Source organism: Vicugna pacos, chromosome 17, assembly GCF_048564905.1.
Source record: "Vicugna pacos chromosome 17, VicPac4, whole genome shotgun sequence".
Lineage (NCBI taxonomy): Eukaryota > Metazoa > Chordata > Mammalia > Artiodactyla > Camelidae > Vicugna > Vicugna pacos.
The window spans coordinates 18,180,300-18,199,502 of NC_133003.1; the positions used below are offsets into that span (position 1 = coordinate 18,180,300).

The 19,203-nt window shown below is 43.2% G+C and overlaps 1 protein-coding gene across 4 annotated transcripts in view; it reads left to right on the plus strand.

Annotated features, from left to right (window-relative positions):
• The window catches only part of LOC102535243 (zinc finger protein with KRAB and SCAN domains 7-like), a 99,378-nt gene that overhangs the window by 4,426 nt on the left and 75,749 nt on the right, over positions 1 to 19,203 (plus strand). The window contains exons 3-6 of one of the 4 annotated variants that reach the window (XM_072941105.1): positions 1,318 to 1,486; positions 2,913 to 3,004; positions 3,315 to 3,444; positions 5,429 to 6,851. In XM_072941105.1, coding sequence (XP_072797206.1) covers positions 1,318 to 1,486; positions 2,913 to 3,004; positions 3,315 to 3,444; positions 5,429 to 6,851 — 1,814 coding nt within the window. Of the gene's footprint in view, positions 1 to 1,317; positions 1,487 to 2,912; positions 3,005 to 3,314; positions 3,445 to 5,428; positions 8,565 to 12,733; positions 12,851 to 14,946; positions 15,070 to 19,203 lie in introns of those variants that run through there. The other 3 variants (XM_072941097.1, XM_072941098.1, XM_072941099.1) reach the window with 3 other exon arrangements.

Genomic DNA, 19,203 nt, shown 5'->3' on the forward strand with positions numbered 1-19,203 from the left:
TTGGTGAGTTACAAGGTTGTATTATCACACTGCAGTTAAGTTCTGTCTTCCGCCAGTACCCACAGCTGCTGTATTTAAGAGCTCTAAGTCCCACTTATAAGAACCATCCAGTGAAGAGCCTGGGAACCACAGACTCCATGAGCCTCCTGGTCCTACCACTCCACTGGAGAGATGTACACTAAAGGAGAGAGCCCCCTCACTTATCAGCAGATGTAATCCAACAGGGCAAATGCAGTGTGTTTTGTTGAAGCAGAAGTTATTTTCACCTTATGCTGTGCTATGTACGTGCCAGAGTGAGCGAGCTTATAATGTGATTTATTTAGATAAAGTTTTAAGTTTTCTGTTCCAAATGCTGGTAAAAGTAGTAACCATGAGATTGTGAAGAGCTGATTTGATGACAACAAGCAAGGGTTAGAAATAAAAGGTCTATGCTCTGAGGTATTCTCAAGGTCTCTAAAGTTTGGTGATATCTGATCTCATTTGACTTGATAAAAATTTGGGGGAAGAAGTAGTACATATTGAAAACCTCGTCTGCAGATATCTCTTAGCAAAATAGTGAGAGGAAGTCAGTCAGCAAGTATTAACACTGACATTGGGCAAAGCATTGTTGTAGGAGCTAGTGATCAAGGCAGAGTTCTCACCCTCAAAAAGCTTACATTGCATCAGGGGAGAAATAGACAGTAAAGGAAGAAGTAAGGTAATTTAAAGATGAACACATGCTATAGAAGATATAATCAAGTACTTGGAGAGAAAATGACTGTCCTTGCCTTGTCAGTGTGGTCAGGGATGGCTCCTCTGAAGAGGAAACACTTCTGCTGAGAGAAGTTGGAAAAACTCTCTGAGGTTTGTCAGCCTCTGTTCCGGGATATTGCTCCAGCTCTCAGCCTCAGTAACAGTATTGGTACACAGACAGGTACACACACCTATCACTTTTTTACTTCCTTGGTACTTTTAATTGGTTTCTTCTGTAGGCTAAGGCCCTAGGGAGTGTACTGAATTAACTCTCCTGGCTCCTTTTTCTAGATGGTTCTAAATAAGCAAATGTGTGTCTGAAGAATTGTCACAGAGTGGAAATGGTTATTTAATCTGGTCTTCAGGCTCCTACCGAGAGGGTCAACAGAGGGATGGCAAGTAGGACTGCAAGCTGTGGTTCCTGCTTTGACAGTTTCCCCCTAGTTGGCTGTACTGGTGGGGCTAGAAGAACCCTCTGGCTCTTCTTTGCCCTGGCTTCCTCTCTTGGGGTGTACTTCTTAGAGGTTTTGGGTTCGGTACCTCCAAGGATGCTCTTTTGACCCAATTATAATTCCTTGTCTCTAGGTTTCAGCTCCAGCACAGGAACAGGAAATGCATTTGGAGGAGATGACAACCTTGAGTGTAACAGCGGAATCTCCTCCTGCCTCTCCCCTCAGTGAGGGTTCAGCCCCTGGAGCCCACCTGGAGCCTCCACATGACCCAGGGGCACACCACCTCCCCAGCGGGTGCTCTGGTACTCACCTCCCCAGTTCTGGCCTTCAGTCATCCCGCCTTTCTCCGCTCTGGAGTCTCCTTTCCTTCATCTCCCCATCTCCTGCCCCATTGGAGTCCCTCATTGCCCTGCCCCATGTCTTCCTTACCTAGTGACTTAATTCCTTTTGCTTATTCTGCAATCATTCATGTATTCAGCAAATGTTTGTCAAGCACATTTCATGGGAAAAACAGTGTTGGGGACCAGAGAAAGATAATACACTCTCCCTGCTTTCAAAGAGCTTGTTATCTAGTTGGCATAGTTGGTCATAAGTGCAAGAAGAGGCAACCTCATAAGGTTCGTGTGAGTGATCTCTGTCCTCAGGCACTTGCTGCCATCACAAATGAGCAACGTGGACATTGTAAACAGTGAGTGAGATCATTGAGGGATGGAGTGGCAGAGGATGCTTCATGGAGGAGATTAGCAGTGGGATTGGACAGTGAAAACAAAGGGAGGAATTTGAGGGGGAGAGAGAGGTGGTAGGGGCCAGAGCAGAGGATATAAGCAGACTCACTAAGATTCCTTGGACCCCACTGAGGTGGTATCAGGGAGGACTGAATTTGGGAGCCTGGGGTCTGCTTATACAGGACCTTTGTGTGGAATCTAGGAAGACATGGGGACAGGAGAATGAAGTATCAGAAACAGTATCTCAGAAGACTCAGTGGGCACAGGAGAGCCCTGTGGATGGAGTAGGGAGGCCAGGAGCCAGGAGCCTCCGTAGGACACTAGTGCCGGAGAACAGATGAGGTAATTGCCTGAGTGGGTTTGAATGGAACGGAAAGCGATAGATGTGGCTGACATTTGAGGGAAGAATCCAATGGGATAACGAAAGGAGGGGAGTTAGAGGGTTATGACCAGTATTTGGAATCACTGAGAAAACTTGAGAAGTCAGGAAAGGAAAACGGAGCCATGCATTTCACACACTGAATTTAAGGTATTGTAGGACACCCAGGTGAAATCTCCAACAGTCAACTGGAGGTTTGTGATTCAGAGACTGAGAGTCGTAACGCCTGTGACAGAGGGAAAGGGAGGCTCTGAGGCCTCAGCCCCTGCAGTGTCCATAACCAGGGGCGGGGGGAACAGAAGCCAGGAATGCGGGGCAGAGAGGTGAGGGGCAGGCAGGAGGCCAGTGCTGGGGAAGCCATGGGAGAGCAAGTGGTCAGAAGTGTAGTTTCCTTCCAGAGTCGCAGAGAGACGGTGGGAAGGAGCGCCCCTTCTGTTTGAGCAGGAACCTTCTGTGTCTCCAGGAAAAACTCACAGCTCACACAGGATGGCACCTTCATGGAACAGGGAGGAGGCTCAGTGTGTGTGCAGCTGCTGGGTTCTCCTGAATCCACTCACTGGATACAGAGCTCATTGGAGCCAAGAGCAGGGCTCGTCCCACTCAGAGCTTTCCTTCCTCCCTCAGCTCGGCGTGCTTCCCCAGTGCCTGTCCTTCCCCAAGCAGGGGACTCAGGAGACCACGCAGCGGCAGCCGAGCCTCGGACGGTCAGGCCCCAGGTGAGCTCCCTGAGTTCCCAAGTCTGTGGCCCAGGAGTAGGTCGAGCTCATCTGCAGGGCTGCGGCTGCGGCCAGTTCTGAGACGGCTCCTGTGGCTTCCCTGCCTGACTGCGCTCCGGGAGCTGGTCCACCTGCTGAGTTCATGGACTCGACCCTGCCCTGGACTTGTCCTTGTAGATGTGTCCTCCCAGCTTCCCTCCCTCCCCGCCCCTTTTACCACCAGGGCCCCGACCCTGCGCTCCCGGCACCCCTGATGACTCTGCCCTTGAGGCTGCCAGTGTCCCTGAGCAGTAGCAGCTTGTCTTTCCAGGTGGCTGCAGAGTCTGAGCTCCTGTCCGTGGACTATACTCAGAAGAAGTGGAAAGGGCCAGCGCTCAGCCAGAGAGCCCTGTACCGGAAGAACGCCATGCCGGAAAACTACCGCAGCCTGGCCTCCCTGGGTAATGATTCTGTTCCCCAGTAGCTTAGAGCCTGCCTTCTTTACATGTTCTTTGCTGTATTTTTCTTTTTTGACTTTATATTATGAAAACATAAGCAAACACAGAGAAAGTGGAGAGAAGAGTAAAGTGAACCTCCCTGCACCGTCACCCACTTTAATGGTTATTAACATTCTCTTTACTTCATTATTAATTGACCTGGGAATAGAGAGCCATTCAGTTGTTGTAAGTAATGAGCTAAGGTACTTAGGATAAAGCTAAAGGAATGGAAACCCTGAACAAAGCGACCACCTAGACTAGACTTCCGGAAACAAAGCCTTGCAGGGACCGAGGAGCCAGGGAGCCTCAGCAGCAGAAGTGAGAGGGTTTTCCCGGCAGTGTGATTAAGACAGCTGCGCCCTGCATATCTGTTTTCTCCTCCCGCTGACACCCATTCTCTTCACTCTGAATCTTTTGTCCCACTCAGAGCTCCTCTTAGTTAGCCTTTCTGTTCCTTCAGATGCTCTGCTTGCTGAGGCTCCTACTGGCTTGCCTTCTCTCTGTGCATCATTTCAGCTTTGGTTCCTACTTGTAGTTTCCTTCATCTTGTCCTACTTTGAGTTCAGAATTTATATACAGAGAGACTCCAAGGGTGGCTTAGCCATTAAATATTATCCTTGTTTGGGCAGAACTTTGGCCCAGGCCGTGCAGAGGCCGATGACAGATAAGCTGCCCTTGGGCCTCGTGCTGGGCCCTGGTCCAGGCACCTGTTGTCCATCGTGGGATGAGCTGGGTTGCTTGGCACGAAGCATGGTTGCCTTACCTCCCTTCAGGAAAGACTGGGGCAGGCTGGCTTCCTGCCAGGAGAGGTTCTGGGATTGACAAGTCTAGGACAGTAGCCTTCTCTGGAGAGGGTGGGATTAGAATCAGGGATTCAGACATCTACAGCTTCTACTTACTAAATTAGCATGAAGGCTTATAACCCTGATGTAGATGTCATTGCAAGGAACCAACATTTTTGTGTTAAGCTATAACCTTGGTTGCTCTGCCTTCTCCCAGTTTTTGTATTTAAAAAATCCTAGAATTTTCTTGTTTTGTTGTTTTTGTTTTTGTCTTTTGATTTAAAAAAAATTGTTTAACACCTTTATGATTCCTGTATAGTAAATTGCACATACTTGAGATGCACAATTTGATGAATTTTGATAGATATAATAAGAATCCTAGAATTTAAAAGCAAATATTCAATTATTCATTTTCCTTATGTTTCCCAATTATCAATATACCAAAGACATATTTTGATTTATGTTTCAAGTTACTGATGCCATTCTTAATTTTTATAGGAATGCAGTGCTGCACCTACCAGTCCAGTGCTCTGGGGACTAAGGGCTCCCCACTTTTAGAGCTCTGCTGGCCCCTTCAATACTTTTTCCCAGTATTTCTCTACAAGTGGCTTCTCCAGATGTTGTCACTATCCTGTTATGCCAGAATTACTCCTTTTTGTACACATTTTCCTAATCATACCCTCATAATATAAATTTCCCTTCAACTCTGGTGTTTGCCTACACTGTTTCTCTTATTTGATTTGAGGTATTTGCCCCCACTGTCTCTCTCCAACATCTTTGCTGAGAACTGTGGAACCATATGATGTCATGGTTGGATAGGACCTTCATCATTTTACTAAGGATACGTCACATCTGAACAGCTTCTGGAAGATTACACCATGCTTTACAGTCTGGTCTCTTGCCTTCTATTCAGCCAGGTCACTTGGCCATGCCAGCTCAACATCTGTGCTGATAACTCTTCTTCCACCTCCTCTACTGACCAGCTTCCCCTCTTGGTCCATGAAGAGAAATTTGAGCTATTTCACATTTTCTCTCCTGTTCTCAGTGTGTCCCCTCATTCCTTACCTGTAATTTGAATTTTTTTCGAGTGTGTAGGCTTCTGATGATTCTGTTACCTCAATAGTTTAAGAAATGAGTAAAAGGTGTTTTCTCTTTTCTTTTGGCAGCAGGTGAGAAAAGGATGGAGAGTTCAGAGTTGCCTCCAAAGCAGGCGATTTCTAAAGGATCAGAGTCACCTGATAGGACCTCAGGAGTACTGTATGGAGTACTTCCTGGAGGACCAGGAGCTGGAGATGCCTGTGAAGACGCTTTAGAGAAGTTAGGAACACAACCGTCTGATGAAGAAGGGAGCAGACTGGAAAGTGATTTCTTGGAAATAACACAGCAGGATGAAAAAAAATCCACAAAAGATGGATGTGATGAATATAAAGATCTTGGGGACCATCCAGATCTGTCCTCCAGTCCTGCAGAAGATCAAGAAGTTCTGAAGGGACAGAAATTCTATCGATGTGATGAATGTGGCAAAGCTTTTAATCGGAGTTCACACCTCATTGGGCATCAGAGAATCCACACTGGAGAGAAACCCTATGAGTGTAATGAGTGTGGTAAGACCTTCAGGCAGACCTCTCAGCTCATAGTTCATCTGAGAATCCACACAGGGGAAAAGCCCTATGAATGTAGTGCTTGTGGAAAGACGTATCGTCACAGCTCCCACCTCATTCAGCACCAGAGACTCCACACTGGGGAGAAACCATATAAATGTAACAAATGTGCAAAAGCTTTCACTCAGAGTTCCCAACTCATTGACCACCAGAGAACCCATACTGGGGAGAAACCGTATGAATGCAACGAGTGTGGGGAGGCCTTCATTCGGAATAAAAGCCTTGTCCGACATCAGGTACTTCACACTGGTGAGAAACCTTACAAGTGTAATGAGTGTGGGAAAGCTTTCTGTTCTAACAGAAATCTTATTGACCATCAGAGAATCCACACCGGGGAGAAGCCTTATGAGTGTAATGAATGTGGCAAGGCCTTTAGTCGGAGTAAATGTCTTATTCGACATCAGAGCCTCCACACTGGGGAAAAACCATACAAATGCAGTGAGTGTGGGAAAGCCTTCAATCAAAACTCTCAACTTGTTGACCATGAGCGAATTCATACTGGAGAAAAACCTTTTGAATGTAATGAGTGTGGTAAGGCATTCAGTCTGAGTAAATGTCTCATTCGACATCAGAGACTTCACACTGGTGAAAAGCCTTATAAATGCAATGAGTGTGGAAAATCCTTTAATCAAAACTCACACCTCATTATACACCAGAGGATTCACACTGGTGAGAAACCTTATGAATGTAATGAGTGTGGGAAGGTCTTCAGTTACAGCTCCAGTCTTATGGTACATCAGAGAACCCATACTGGAGAAAAACCCTATAAATGCAAAGATTGTGGGAAAGCTTTTAGTGACAGCTCACAACTCATTGTGCATCAGAGAGTTCACACTGGAGAGAAACCCTATGAGTGTATTGAGTGTGGGAAAGCCTTCAGTCAGCGTTCCACTTTCAATCACCACCAGCGAACTCACACTGGAGAGAAGCACTCAGGTCTGGCTCGGTCCATTTCTTAAGGTGTGATTCTCCATCCAGCAAAGAACTTTGAGTTAAGATTTGTATGTAAGAAACTTGCTTACCTTGGTCTTCTCTTGGGAATGCTAATCTAAGTGGACCGTCCCTACATGGTTTCTACTAGGTCATGAAGGTGGGAGAGTGGGAGCAACAGTGTAGTCCTTCCGCACTATAGGGGACGTAAGAACTACAGATTTCATATGCTTGTAGGTTTCTTTCATTCTTTCTTTTTTTAAAAACTGTTTTAAGATGTTTCTCATCTCTTAGTTACACATCCCATAACCAGAATCAGATTGTGTGCTTCTCAAGGACAGAGATACTTTCTTACTCTATTCCACCTCCTCCATTTATATAAAGTCATTCTCCAAGACTGATACATTGTTTTCTTTACCTTGGCTATGGCCTTCCTTATCTACTTTTTAAAACTTCTACTCTAATATAATCCCTCATTGATTATATTCCATATGTAGAAAAATGTTTCTTCTTACTAATCTGTCTCTCAGAACTTTCCAGATCCAGCTCATCTCTGAAAGACTTCTTCAAATGCTACTTAATTCCCCTTAGACTTCTATTCATTTGACCTCAGTGCTTTGAGTTAACTGGTGCTACAATGTGCAACTGTTAAATTGCCTTGTAAATTATTCTCAATTTAGTGCATACATATACTTACATATTTATACCAACTTATTGTGGGCTTTTGTTGGTATAGTATCTATTTCTTTTGATATATAGATAGTAATTTTCATATACTAGTTGTTTAATAAATAATGTTTTAAAACTCAGCTCTTTAATTGAACCATCCTTAAATTGGGCACACTCTCCCCTACTCACCACCAGACTAGAAGGTTCTAAAGATAGAAGTGGCATTTCCTCATAGGATGTTGCATGCAGAGCCCTTTTTGATATCTTCTACATGTACTTCTGGCATCTCTCTACTGTTACTTCATTGTTGGTTTCTGATCAATTTTTGTCGGATTTAGGAAGTTTCCTTCTTTTCCTATTTTTAGAAGTCACAATATAAGCTAGTAGTTAAGAGTATGGATTTTTGTGTGTGGTACTCTAGGTTCAAATCCTGTTTCTTCCACTTTCGTAGGTTGTGATCGTTTCCTTGTGTATATTTCTTCCATGAATAAAATGGAGCTACCTCAGGGCTGTGAGGGTGAAATCAGTTCCTAAGTGTAAGGCCTTTAAAACAGTGCTTGCACATACTATACCTTTTAGCAATTATTATCATTGTTTTATATTTTGAGTCTTCATTATGTTTTTATTAGTCTTCTACCATGTTTTTATTTTTTTAAAATCTTTCAGTGAAATTTTATAGGCCATGTCCTTTATTCTTTTTGTAATTTTCATGGGAGTAAGTTTCTAAAAAATGGAAATTTCCTTTCACTCCTGGAATAAAATCGACCTGTTCATGATTTTTTTTTTTAAGTGCAGAGCTAGGTTTAATTTACTAAGGTTTTGTCTGCTTTGTAGAATTATTTGGAGAATCTGTTTTTTTTTTTTTAATTACTCTGGAAGAGTTAGAATAATGTGGGATTTATTGTTTGAAGAGTAAAAATAACTGGGCCTGATCTATTCTGATGGAGAAGGGAATTGGGGGGGACAAATCTTAAGCAACAGTTTGATTTCTTTGATGCTTGCACTCTTTAAAGTTTCTACCTCTATAAAGTTTGGTAATATATATCTGGAAGTCATCTTCTTTTACTGAACTGTCAGAGTGGCATGAAGTTGCATCTAGTATTGTCTAAAGTCTTTTACTCTCTTCTGTATATGTAGTTAGAGCTCTGTTTTCATATATAATGTTTTACACTGTGGTTTCCTTTCAGTTTTTCTTTCATGATTGCCAAGTCTATTTTGTTTCTTTTGAAATTCCAGTTTTTCTCAGGTTTATTTTTTCCTTTTGCTGCCTCAAGTGACAGAGGCTTTTCATTAGCCATAATTTCATTTGGTTTTTTCTTCATTAATCAGTGGTAAGGACTTTCTAAGTCCTGATATTTCCCCCCAAAATAGGGAAAGTGGGTTTTCCTTGAATGGTTTTGTCATCAAGTTACATGCTGTTAAAATTGTCTGTTGAGATCTGAAGCTAGAAGGTGAGCTCTAAGTCAGTAATATGCTTCTCGTCAGCGAGTAAAGGAGCAGCCCAGGATTTTGCTGATCTGGTTGAAAACCTTCCATCCAGAGCCCACTTGTCCTTCTTGCTCAGCCTTCATACTGTGGATCCAGTGGGGACCCTCCTTCCATGTTCTCTACCAGTTGTGAGTCACTTTGTTGTAAAAGAACTGAATGTGTAAAAACCTTCAGTCACAGCTTAGACTTTATTTTACCTCAGCAACTCCAAAACAGGAAAAGAACCTATTCCTGAGATAAGTGTGAGAAAACATTCAGTTGATAAAACATCCGCCAGAGACTTTTTGCTTACAGGAAAGCCTACTTATTTGTGTTGCAGGGAGGCCTTGGCTATAGTTTATTTCTTGTTTGACGTCACAGAATCTACATGGGTTATAATCTGTTTTGGATTTGGAGGGCAAGAAATCATTGATCCAGAGCTTCTATTCTGTACACATTTTTAAAAAATATTCCTGGAGTAAGTGTGGAGGAGCTTTTGTTATAGCACATAGCTTCTGCTACATTCGTGAATCCACAATACAGGTAAACAGTTATCAGTAAGCAGCATGACAGAGCTCCCAGTTTTTAAAATCAGACGGAATTTATGTCCAGGAGATCAGGCATTCAAATATGATGGTAAAAGTACTAGGAGCTAGACGCTTAACCCTCTTATACACACAAGATATTCCCAACCCTGGTAATTCAGCCTTCAAGACCAGGAGGAAATGTCAAAAGATTTTGGGTGCTAACAAGTTGCTGAGTACTGTTCCATGTTGGGAGACACTTCTGTGAAGGTGTTGACCTCCTGGAGTACTGCAAAGCTTACATTCATGAAAACGTGCTAGGAATTAGACAAATTGTGAATACTCACTGGGTGTCTTTTGCTTTGTAGAACGTTAAAAACAAATTCCCTACTGCTAACTTTAGGACATATTCTACCCTGATGGGGCCTTGTAAGACACTTGCCTCAGGGGGATAAATGGAAGGTGTTATGTCAGCTGGCTCTAAGTACCTAGTATACAAGTATTTGACCCAGAAAATGGACATTTTAGACTTACTCCTCACTGAACCACAACAGTCTTCCCACTAATATATACACAGGACCAACGGCCTGTACTTTACCCAGGTGAATGCCAAGTAGGATGGGTGCACTTTCCTTTTTAAAGCATCTGTGTGCCTTGCATGAAAACAGTAGAAGAGAAATGTTTGGTGTCCCATCCCCTTTTCTGACCTGTGCATATTCCTCAAATGATGCTTAGTGAGGAATTTCCAAATTACTGAAAACAACATTTTTCCACCATGGGTTGTCCAGTCTATGGACTTAGAAGTTTCTAGAAATGAATGTACAGTTGGCATTTTATGATATCTAACAGGCTTCTCCTGCAAGTCCCCTCTAGTTGCAATGTCTTGTATATGAATGATGCATTTACAAGATACTCAGTTTTCCAACTTGGTGCAATTTGGATTGTGGATGGAGAGGCATAGAGCTGATAGAAACTCAAGATTTGAGTACAGTGAGACTCATGGACAGAGTAATCACAGGACAACATATATTCAGAGACACATACATGGAGGCACGTGGAGTGGTAACAACAGCTGTAAATTCAAGGCCACAGGGTGCATATGTACATGCTCATCCACCAGGTTGTACACATTAATTACATACTTTTGATTCCTGTTTGGGTAAGATTGAAAAATGCTATATCCCCTCACCAAACTGTCTGTGTTGCTCCCCTGGGGAGGAGGGGACAGAACAATGCAATCACACCCTACCTGTAGCGACCCGAGCAAGTCATGGAGCATGTCCTGATTTTAGAAAGAGGCCACTAGTGAAAGCTGTAGTCAGTATTTAGGCTACCTTGGCAATGAGCAAAAATTGATGATGCTCAAGCTCTCACTGGGGAGCCACACTACTGAGCGCCCTAGGATTTGAGATATGTGCAGCCTATTACAGGAACCATTTAGAGGGAAAGTGGTAATGGCAGCTAATACAGTGCTAAAATCCAAGCCACTGTCAACTATTCTCCAGTCCAACCTGTTCATCTTCCACACTATCCATTGTCAACATCTGTCTCAGTAAGGAGCGCTGAAATAATGAGATAGTTCTAGTTATTCTTTAAAAGACTTACAGTGGGGTGGGAATAGCTCAATTGGTAGGGTGCCTGCTTAGCATGCCTGAGATCCTGGGTTCAATCCTCAGTACCTTTACCCTTGAGTGGGTTTTTGTCAGAAAAAAAAAATGCTTGTGTATAAAGGCAACAAGTTAGATGGTAGGGGGCCCTGGAACTTGTATACTTCAAGTATACCTTTATGTATGCACACATTTGTTGATTAATGAGCTTCAAATCTCAATTCTCAGATGACTTTTTAAAATCTACAATCATTCTCTAGATCGTCCCATCTTGCCCTATACAGTGACACCTAAATTTACTTCTCTAGCCATGGTTTCTTCCCTGAACTGACTCCTATTCCAGTTGCCTGTTTGATACTTACTCTTGGATGTCTAATTGGCATCCTTAACTTAACATATCCAGAACAAAACTTGATCCTTCTCCCTAAACCTGTTCTTCTTTCAGTCTACTGTATTTCCAGAAAAAAGCAATCTTACTCTAGTTGCTCAGATCAGTGACCCTGGAGTCATCCTTAACCAACATCTAATTCATTAGCAAATCACACTGGCCATGCCTTCAAAATATATGCAGAAATATTTCTCATCATTTCCATCACCTCTAAACTAGTCCAAGCCACCATCATTTCTCATCTGGAATACTGCAGTAGCTTCTTAATCTGTCTACTTCCACTCTTGGCCACCTTCAGACTCTTCTTAACGAAGCAGCCAGAGGAAATGTTTTTAATGCTATGGAGTGAAACTTACATGCAAGTTTTGTTAGAATGACTAAGGATTGCGAGCAAGAAATTGGAATTTATAGAAATAGGTTTCTTGGCTCCTTTCATATCTGATAACTAATAAATCTTTGAACATGTAAAATTACATCACTCCTTAGTCCCCAAACCTTCCAGTGTTATTTGGGACACATACAAAGAAAGCCCTTATGGCCCCAAATGTGCATACTCTCCCTCCTGGCTTATAGCCTTTGCTTCCTGATGTTCCATCTATCAGGAATACTCCTCTACCAGATACCCACATGCCTATTCCTCAGTTGCTCACTTCCTGTCTGAGCCTTCCCTGTCATCTATAGAATAGTTCAACTGCTACCTCCCTCTCTCTCTCCCTCCTTCCTCCACCGCGCCTTACTACTTCTACGTGTTTGTTTGTCCACTGTCTCCCCCGACTTAAAGGGAAGTCTCATGGGGCAGCAAGTTAATTTTCTTCACTACAGTATCTGCAGAGCCTAGAACAATGACATAATAGGCACTCAACACTTATTTTTATATGCTGCCGATAAACGGCAGCCAATCCTGGCTTTGAAGCTGAAAGGAGCAGGACATGTGGGAAAGATGACTTTTCCACTAAGCAGCCAATTCTGGGTGTGTGACTTCAGGGAGTCTCAGTTCGAAGAAGGGTGCCTGGGCGCCCAGTAGATTGGTCCCTCTTCCCGCCCTAACCAGGGCCCTCCCCCAGGCTCCATCCCTTCTAGGGCTCTGCTCATATTGGCTGAAATCTCCAAGCCCTTTCATCCTCCCAGCCAATGGTAAGGCAAAACTTAGCTGGAGGCGGGGCCAGAGAGCCCGGGGACTCACAATGGGGCGGGAGGACTCCAGCCTGGGGGGCACAGAGATGCAGAAACCTCCAGATGCCTAGAAGGGCCGGAGGGTTAGGATGGGAATTAATGGGGAGTCGGTGACGTCGTTCCTTCTCCGCTTTGTTCCAAGATGTGGGTCGGGCGCTTTCGGTGAGGGGTATGTGGCAGCCTGGCGTTTTCGGGCCGATTCTGGGAGCGGGTGGGGCACACAGGCCGGGGGCCAGGTCTTCTTCACTGCTGCCCGCTGGGGAGACCGGGGTGCGTCAGCTCACGGGATCGTTGTGGGCACCCCTCCCTTCTTTCGGCCCTGCCCCTTTGTCTCGGGTCTCGTCTCCCATTCGGCGTAGCTGCTCACTCGAACCGGGCTGACAGTGGTGACAGAACTGTGTCATCCCTGCTACGAGCCATGGGGCGACCCTGGTAAAAGCTGTCCAAGGCCCGCCCAGGCTCTCAGAGGGCGCCATAGCGCCTACCTTTTTGGCCCGGATCACCAGTCCAGTCCCTGTTGTGTTCCCAGTGAGGAAACTGCCCAAAGGGGAGGGCAAAGTCTTGCCCAAGGTTGCTCATTAATTCATTCAACAGATAATTAGAATCCATTAGTAGTGCACTAGGTCCTGGGATTACAGTTGTGTACAAAGCAGAGGTATGTTCTGGTCGGGAAGAAATGGAACAAGATTGAAGGGTTAGAAGCAGAGTCTGGGAATCTGGAGGGGAAACATAAATCCGATTTTAGGTCTAGTGATCCTGAAAGGTTTTTTTAAATATTTTAAAAATTCTCTTTCTAGCATCCCTGTAAAGCCTTATTTCTTCCTCTCTCTAAAGACACTTGACTTAGAAGTTTCCCTGTCATCCCTTTTCTGCAAACTTTTTTTGGAAAACTGGATTGCAGAGAACTCAGTTGGAATGTATTTTGCAGTTAGAGGAGAATATGGAGACTTAGATATCAGCAGAACAGGTGAAGAAGAGCAACTGTGGGGCTATGGAGTGAGGATATCCTTCAGACTCAGAAGGCTTGTCTCTCGCTAGCCATGCCACCTTCAGCAAGTCATTCAATCTCTGAGAGCTTCATTTCTTCATCTTTAAAATGAGAATGATCATCCTTACTGCTCACAGTTCAATAGGAAGGGAAGTGAACCAGAGATAGGACACTGCCCTGAATATCCACTTGGAGTTGAGCTCTCAGAGAACTTAGTTATTTCTGTGTGTTTACAATGATTCAGGACCCCACTAGGTACTTCCTCACCAAATCTAAGAAAGAGATGAGGGAGGATCTGTGGTGGGCAGGTCCTTTGGAGAGAGGCTTCTGTGCACAGATGTGAGAGTGAGCCATTCCCTTCTCTGTGGGTGGGTGAAGTTAGTTAGTGTGGGGACGGGAATACTGCCTGCTAGAGAATATGGGGGCAAGGCCTGTAAGGGAGCATTTCTGGATAGAAACATAGAAGTGGGAGGAGGGCCTCTGGACCTTGAGGAGTAGAGTTTGGGAATGGGAGGAAGGGTAATGTAATGGAACTCAAATTTGAGTATCAGGAAACTTAGACTTGAGTCCTAGCTCTCTTCTAAGTTCAGTTTCCCCATCTCAAAACTTTGATATGAGACTCAGTAGTCTGGGAGATTCTTTCCAACTCTGACATTCTGAGAATCTCTGAGCTGTGAGACTGGGTCAGTCTCTTAGGGAATTGAGGCCCTTGGATGGCCTTATTGACACAGAACTTCCAAGAATGTAAATACTGTCATGTTGTTCAGACAATATGAAGCACCCAAGGGATGAACAGGTGGAGGAGGAATTGCGGTGGTCATGTGTGGAAGATGTAGTCCTCTCTGTCTCTACACCCAGAGAGAATTAGACGGGATCCTGAAATTGTGTAACATTTCAAGTTAAACATTTACTGAGCCCTCTGTGGCAAGCAATGTGTGGGATCCACACACGAATATCACGGACCCAATTCTCTGGGGGCTTAGAGCTTAAAGTGGACATGTGAGGAGGAGGGACACAGACACACACAGCTAATTATAGTATAAGGCAACTCTAGTTTATATTACAGATTTGTTATGGTGTTTTTTTAAAACACAGAGATGTTTATATGGTCAAACCTATCAGCTTTTCTGTTATGGTGTCAACCTTTGTTTTATGCTTAAGACTTAGATCTTTCTCTCCCTGAGATCAAGTAGTTTCCTGATAATTTATTCTAGTTCTTGTTTTTTCCTTTTAATTTTTCCATTTCACTCATCTTTTTCTCTGGAATTTATTTTCAGGTATTGCCTCTTATTCATCACTCCATTGTAGCTAATCAGTAATCAAGGACCATGTGACCACTGCTCAGAGGGACCTGAACAGGCAGGCAATGCTGGGGAATTAAAGGAATACAACCTTCCTAGGTAAGACCTCTCTCCCTCTCTTTCTCTAGGAATAGGACTCTGCCCTTTGTGGGTTCCTCACAGCCTGAATTGTATGGTGGTCCTGAGGTCAGAATACTCATCCATTAGCCTCAGGGATTTTGGTGTCAAGAGATCTGTGGGTCGCAGTTGGTCCCCATCCATGTGCTGGTTGTCTGAGATCGTGTTTTATGCTCAGTTGCCTGGATACCCTCAGTGGCCTGCTGTGCTTATGGCCTCCTCTGTCCCTCCTACTGCCTGGGAATTCTTCCAGAATTTCTGACCTACTGTATAGCACAGGGAACTATATTCAGTTTCTTGTAATGAGCTGTAATGGAAAAGAATCCAGAAAAAAATATATGTATCTGTAACAATCACTTTGCTGTACACCTGAAACTAACATTGTGAATTGACTACACTTCAACAGAAAAATAAGAATTGAAAAAAAAAATTCTGAGAGAATCTTCCATCCAGTCAGGCAGAGGGCAGATAGTTAGGTTTCCTTTTGATCAGACTTTCCTTAAACTTGCCCTCCCCGAACTCCTGACAACTCTTGCTTCCTCCTTGAATTTCCTTTGGTCATCGTCCGTATCCAGTCTGATATATGCATGTGCTTTCTTGGAAATGGCTGGACTCCATTGTTCTCTGTCTTGTCATTATCCTGGACTCGGGTCTTGTTATCTCATACATTTGTTGATTCATTTAGCAAACACATATTTAGCACCTAGAAAGTAGTAAGGCCCATGCTGCATTGCTAAACTTGCCTCCTAACTCATTTCCCTTCTTCTGTTCTTTTTTTCAACTCTAATCTAGGCTCATCTTCCTAAAGCATTCTTCTCCTAATTTCACTTTTGGGTAGGGTGATACAAAACTTATTGTCCAAACTGGGATAGTTTTGTGAATTAAGGGGGGCAATATTAATAATGATGCTGGAGTAGCAGGTATAAACCAGGCTGTTCCAGGAAAACCAAGATATGTGATCACTCTGCTCCGAGGTGGCATCTCTTGGATACTTTCTTTTTATTTCCCTTAATTTATTTCTCATAATTTACTCCCCAGCTGCCTCTTCCCTCTGTTTTCCACTTCATGAAGCTGAAAGAAACATGAATGTGCTGTGGGTGAGGGAAGTCTGGGACTAGGGGAAATTAATGATACATCTTGAAAGACTATGTTCTTGATAAGTGAGAATGAGAAGGTAGTAACAAGAGAGGAGGCTAGCAAGGTAGAAAAAAGAATATAGAAAATAGAAAGGAAACTAAAGCTAAATATTGAGTAACAACTATAAAGGGAGTGTAACCTTTAAAAATTGTACACCTGTAAGCTATGTAATATTGTACATCAACTATACTTTAATTAAAAATAAATAATAAATTTAAAAAAAGAAAAAGAAATTAAGGCTAGATTTCACTCTTCTGTTTAGAACTTGTTTCCCACTGGCCATCAGATTACATCCATATTTTTTGCCCTGTAGTTTCAACATTCTGGCAGGTATCACTTCAGGCAACTTTATAGTTTCATTCCTTCATTTATTCATTCAACAACAACAAAATTTTTTTTGACTGCTTGTTATGTGCCTGGAACTGTGCTCAGTGGTAGGAATACGATGATGGACAAAAATCCCTGCCCTCAGGAAGGTAACCATTAGAGAAAACAGTTCAGCCAAAGTTCTGCATTTTTAAAGCACCTTTTGCCAAGCGTTCCAAGCCCCAGTACTCACTCCCTCTCCTAGCCCCCTTCATCTCCTGACTGGGTACTTGGTAAATCTGTAATTTACTCTCTTACTGTATTGCCATTACTCCATTGTAAGCTCCCTAAAGATAGATACAGTATTTCATTATGTTAGTCTCCTTGAGCTGCCTTAACAAAATACCAGAGACTGGGTGGCTTAATCAACATACATTTCTTTTCCCATAGTTCTGGAAGCTAGAAATCCATGGTCAAGGTGACCAGCTGATTCAGTTTCTGGTGGAGACTCTATTCCTGTCTTGTAGATGGCCACCTTCCTGCTGTGTCCTCACTTGGCTTTCCTTGGTTTGTGCATGTGGTGGGGATGGGGCAGGAGTGCAAGTCAAAGTGAGCTCTCTGGTATGTCTTGTAATAAGGACACACTAATCCTGTTGGATCAGGGCTCCACTCTTAAAACCTCGTTTAACCTTAATTACCTCCTTGAAAGTCATATCTCCAAATATAATCACATTAGGGGTTCAGGGTTCAACATACAAATTTTGGAGGGACACAGTCAGTGCATAAAGTGCTTTTTTTTTTTTTTTTGCATTCAATAGTGGTATTTATCGCTTTGTGAGAGCCATGTAAATACATGGCTATTCATGTTTTTCCTGAACACTACTTTCTGGAAGGCTACTGATCTTTTCCGTAAGAGCCTTTAAGGATAAAATAGGCACTGCACTGGGGAGCTTTGGATCCGCTTTACCTGGAAATGAGACATCCAGAACTGGCTTCAAGGTACTGTCTCATTCTCAATCTCTAAAATACTTTGTTCTAGTACTTGTGGGAATCTGTTCCTCTAAAGTCATTTCCTAACTTTTCATATGTAATACTTAAAAAGAAGACAAATTGAACAGCAATACAAGTTAGCAGAAGACAACCTGCCAGCAAAATGGGAGGCCTTCATAACAGTAAATGTATAAACTTAGCCACCTATTCATCCATCCATTCAGAAATAGTTATTTTCTACTTTTTTGGAACTGTGCTTTTAGAAAATTTCCCTGTGTGAGACTTAGAACAGAGATATGTATACGATAGAGTACTCAGTACTTATTCATTTAAGAAATGTGTGAAGAAAAAAAGTTTCAGAGAAAATTAAAAACGGAAAAGAAGCTGAGAAAGAACCGTCCACCTTCTCAGAAGTCTGGAGGCAGCTTCGTTTGCTGTCTCACTCTGCTCTGCAGTCTCCTGGCCTCCCCTTGAGTCTCCTCCACCTGCCACCTCCCATTTGATTAGAGAGGCAGCAGCAGCTGGATGTAAGTGTGCCCAGGATCCTGCCAAGAGTCCCCCTTCCCTCGCCATTTTCTCTGCCTGCCCCTGGTGTCTTGGACGTGAGTCTGTGTACATGTGCCTGTGTGTCACGTGAGTGGCACCCACGCTTCTGAGATGTGAACTCCAGCCTCCACAGTTCTCTTCTCTTCTTGTTGGCCTTGAGCACTCACCATTGATATGTCCCACCTTCCGAGAGGGTGACTCAGTTTATCCAAAAGCTATGAGATGATAGAAAACTGGTCAGACTTTTTCTGAAAAGCAGTAGGCAGTACTGCAAACAATTTCATTCTCTCTGACTCAGTAACTCATCTGTGGAACTCTTATCCCAGGAATTTATTTCAATAAGAAGAAAACTTTATATGTATAAAGTGATCATGATAGCATTATTGATAGTGGTTAAACCTCAGAGAGCAACAGAAATGTCTAACACTAGCAAAATTGTAGGTAAATTGTAATGAGTTTAATTGGTGGTGTATTATGTAATCAGAAAGTGATCCTATGAAGAGTTAATAGTATGGAAAAATATTTATAAAAATTAAATAGAAGAAGTAGGATGCAAAATGATATCTACTGTATATTTATAACTGTTTAACTATGAATATGGACAAGTCTGAAAAAGAACATAGTAAAAGGAAAATTAGTCATGTGTTAGTATCATGGAGTCATCTTTCGGTTTTCTTTTATGACCCCACCCCCTCTAGATTTGAGGTCTACTAGGGTTATCTCTATATCCAGAGTTTCACATCAAACCCTTTGGGAAATTCCTGCTCGTTCCTGACATTGGTTTCATGTATCAGACCCTCTTGGTTGTATTGTCCCCTGCTCTCACCTCTTGCCATCTTGGATACTTTACCACTGTGCCATGCAAGGTCCTGTCAGAATTTCCCCTGCTTTAACTAACCCTGTTTCCCAATTCAGCCTCTTGGCTTCACCCAGTAGACTCTGCTTGGTAAGAAGCAGACAGACTGAACTAGCACACATGGCTGGATCCAGCTACCGACCAGCCCCTACAGAGTAGGTACGATGTGACTAGACTCCAATTTTGGAAGAATTGTGTTACCCCTGTCACAACAGAGCTCAAGAACAGGTTTGTAGACAGGGGCCTAGAACTTAGACTAGAGCAAAAAATGAAATCTTAGT